At 55.6% G+C, this 3,046-nt stretch overlaps 1 protein-coding gene across 1 annotated transcript; it reads left to right on the top strand.

The window, feature by feature from the left end:
* The first annotated feature begins 623 nt into the window (after positions 1-623).
* RPS23 (ribosomal protein S23) lies at positions 624-2,675 on the top strand. The gene is made up of 4 exons (XM_082335653.1): positions 624-701; positions 1,040-1,199; positions 1,937-2,057; positions 2,479-2,675. The coding sequence occupies exons 1-4, from the start codon at positions 698-700 to the stop codon at positions 2,623-2,625; spliced, it is 432 nt and encodes a 143-aa protein (XP_082191779.1). The 5' UTR covers positions 624-697; the 3' UTR covers positions 2,626-2,675.
* The last annotated feature ends 371 nt before the right edge of the window (positions 2,676-3,046 follow it).

Genomic DNA, 3,046 nt, shown 5'->3' with positions numbered 1-3,046 from the left:
TCCTCGCTCACCCTAAATACACCGTAGGGGGTACTTCTGCCTTTGCTCGCCTTGTGAGCAGCCTGGCAGGCGCCTGCCGCAGGCGCCCGGCGAGGACGCAGAGGCGCCCGGCGAGCCCCAGGCGCGCTGCAGCTGAAGAACGCGGGCCGCCAGGCTGCAGCCGAGGCCGCTCCACGCGAACCAGGGGCGATGCCACCGCGCCCTCCTCGCTTTTACGCCGGCTGCATGCCTGCCCGAGCGCGGGAGCCATCCTCCCTTTCTCTTAACCACGGGAAGCGCTCGCCTGACGCTCCGGAGAAGGGCGGCACCAGCGCTGCTTGGTGCAGACAGCCTGAACTTCGGCGTCCTTCGCACCTTGCCCTCCCTTCTGTTTCCTCGGAGAAGCTGCAGCTTCCAGTCGCTGCCTCACCTCGGGGAGGCGGCCGGCGCGCTGCACTCCGTGCCTGCCCGCCTCCCTCCTGCGGCCGGTTACTCCCGGAGACACCGAATTAAACGCGTTAGAGGCGGTGCGCCGCGGCCGCCACCCGCTGAGGGGACCGAACTCCCGCCCTCCGCGCCGGGTCGCCCCTCTCGCTGCCGGGCGGGAGTTTCAGTCAGGCGCGGCGCGGGCAGCCCGCGGCGGGGCCTCGCGGCCGCAGCTAGGCGGCGCGGAGCGGGCGGGCCTCTCTCTTTCGCATCCGGCAGCCGGGGTGGAAGGATGGGTGAGCGCCGCGGCGGGAACCGGGCCGGGCCGGGCCGGGGGGGGCGCCCGGGGTGAGGCGGCGTGGGGCACCGCGGGGGCGTCCGGAGCGCTTTCCCCTCCCTGCCCCGCGGACCTGCCGCGGCTCTGCGCCCTCCTGGCGCCGCCGGGGTGGGCGGTAGCGGCGCCGCCGCCATTACGCACCGCCTCGCCGGGTGGCCGCGCGCCGCTGGGCCGCCGCGCGGGGTGGGGGGTGCGGCGGCGGGAGCGGCCCCCTCATCCCCCTCCGTCCTCCTCATCCCCCTCCGTCCTCCTCATCCCCCTCCGTCCTCCTCATCCCGCTCCTCCCCCGTTCCGCAGGGAAGTGCCGAGGGCTCCGCACCGCCCGGAAGCTCCGCAGCCACCGCCGCGACCAGAAGTGGCACGACAAGCAGTACAAGAAGGCCCACCTGGGGACGGCGCTGAAGGCCAACCCCTTCGGCGGCGCCTCCCACGCCAAGGGGATCGTCCTGGAGAAAGTGTGGGTAGAGCTCGGCCGAGTGCCGCCGCCGCGGGCTGCGGGGCGTGGGGCCGGTGCGCGGCATGGGGCGGCTGGGCGCCCTGGAGCAGGCCGCGGAGGATGAGGCCTTGGAGAGGGGCCTCAGGGAAGAAGCACCGCTAAGCTGCTTTATTTCCTAAAGACGTGAGAGGTTTCGCTACCTGTAACATGCCATGTTTCTGTTAGTTTCTATACGCTAGATTGAAAATGTGGTTTATTTTCCCAGGTGGCTGTGTTGAAAGGTACTCTTTCTCATACACGTGTCACTTTAAAAATCCTGCTTATTTAGAAGCAAAAGAATAAAAATACCACCTAACTCAGTTTAGGATTTAGGGGGGGATGGATTTTGTGTGTGTGCCTTGTGTTAAAATTCCCATCTACTTGTCTTGTGGCTTTTTTTTTTTCTTTCATAATTTATAAGCTTCATCGCAATACTGCCAGGGCTCCAAGGTGTTTCTCCCCCCTTCCCCCCCCCCCCCAATTTTTATTTACTGAATTAGTATGTGTCTGTAGGTGTTTAATATTCAGTTTTTACTAAGCTTAGGAACTGGGCTTTTACCTGTTGAGCAGCTCTAAATAGATAACTTTTTTTTTTTTGAAGTACAGATAGAACTTGCACTTAGTACAAAGTAATAGAGTAATTTTTGGTGGTGTAATGAATATCTGCTAGTTCATCAAAGTGATTTTTGCTAATTTATTTTCATGTGCTTCCATTTTAGTGGAGTAGAAGCTAAACAGCCCAACTCTGCCATCAGGAAATGTGTTAGAGTCCAGCTGATTAAGAATGGCAAAAAAATAACAGCTTTTGTTCCCAACGATGGCTGCCTGAACTTCATTGAGGTAAATTTCAAGAAGTGATCCGTAAAAAGTTGTATATCAAAGTAAAGAAACACGTCATTGACGGATTTAGGGGATGGTTAGACAAGGGTTCATGGCATTCTGCACTACATGTGTCTTAAAGCTGTAGTGGCAGAGGCAGACGAAAAATGCGAGAGGTGTTTTTATACTTTCCCCTCCCTTTGCAAAGCCAGTTCTCCACTGTGCTGCTGCAAGCTAAATGACATCTCTGCTTATGTTACCTTTCTCCAAAACACTGAAGAGGATAACAGTCCTTTATTAACGTATACCTGTAATAGCCTTCAGTATTTCTACCCTTTCTTTAAATCTGAGCCACAGCCTAGGCTTTCTGATGTTACCCATTTCAGAAGTATGTACAGGTTTAATGTTTATAGCTTTGTAACTCTGTGGTCTTTCATTGCAGGAAAACGATGAAGTTCTGGTTGCTGGTTTCGGTCGGAAGGGTCACGCTGTTGGTGACATTCCTGGAGTTCGCTTCAAGGTTGTCAAAGTAGCCAATGTTTCTCTGTTGGCCTTGTACAAGGGCAAGAAGGAGAGACCAAGATCATAAATTTAGATTAATTTGCCAAGAATGTCAATAAAACTTTTGATTGGAAAAACTCCCATGCTTGTTATTTAAGGCTTACAATTTTTTAATGTGTATCTGCAAGGGACGCACCTCGGAGATGTTGGGGTGTGCTCTCTTTGCAGTTGGCAGCTTTCCCTTCTGTAAGAAATGCTTTCCTGTTGAATGACAGAAGGGAGCCAGAGCATCTTTATCACCAGTGGGTGTGCTTGAAAAGCACTGCATTTCCAAATTCACCTTTGCGTTGTGTGGAGCAGCACAGCTGTCTGCTGGGAAGGTCAGTGACGTCGTAGCATTGAAGGGTGTTTTAGTGCTTTGTGGGCCATCCCCGATTGCCAGTGCCTTCACAAAGGCTTCTTCAGCTTAGTAACTAGAGCAGCGACTGTCCTGCTCTCAAGAAGGACTG

Source organism: Platalea leucorodia (genome assembly GCF_965183815.1).
Source record: "Platalea leucorodia genome assembly, chromosome: Z".
Lineage (NCBI taxonomy): Eukaryota > Metazoa > Chordata > Aves > Pelecaniformes > Threskiornithidae > Platalea > Platalea leucorodia.
Note: the sequence above shows the minus strand (reverse complement) of the source record. Positions and strands in the feature narration are given on the sequence as shown.

Coding starts and splice junctions, on each gene's coding strand:
- RPS23 (XM_082335653.1), top strand. Junction 1,200..1,936: donor GGGATCGTCCTGGAGAAAGT/GTGGGTAGAGCT, acceptor CTTCCATTTTAG/TGGAGTAGAAGCTAAACAGC. Junction 2,058..2,478: donor GCTGCCTGAACTTCATTGAG/GTAAATTTCAAG, acceptor CTTTCATTGCAG/GAAAACGATGAAGTTCTGGT.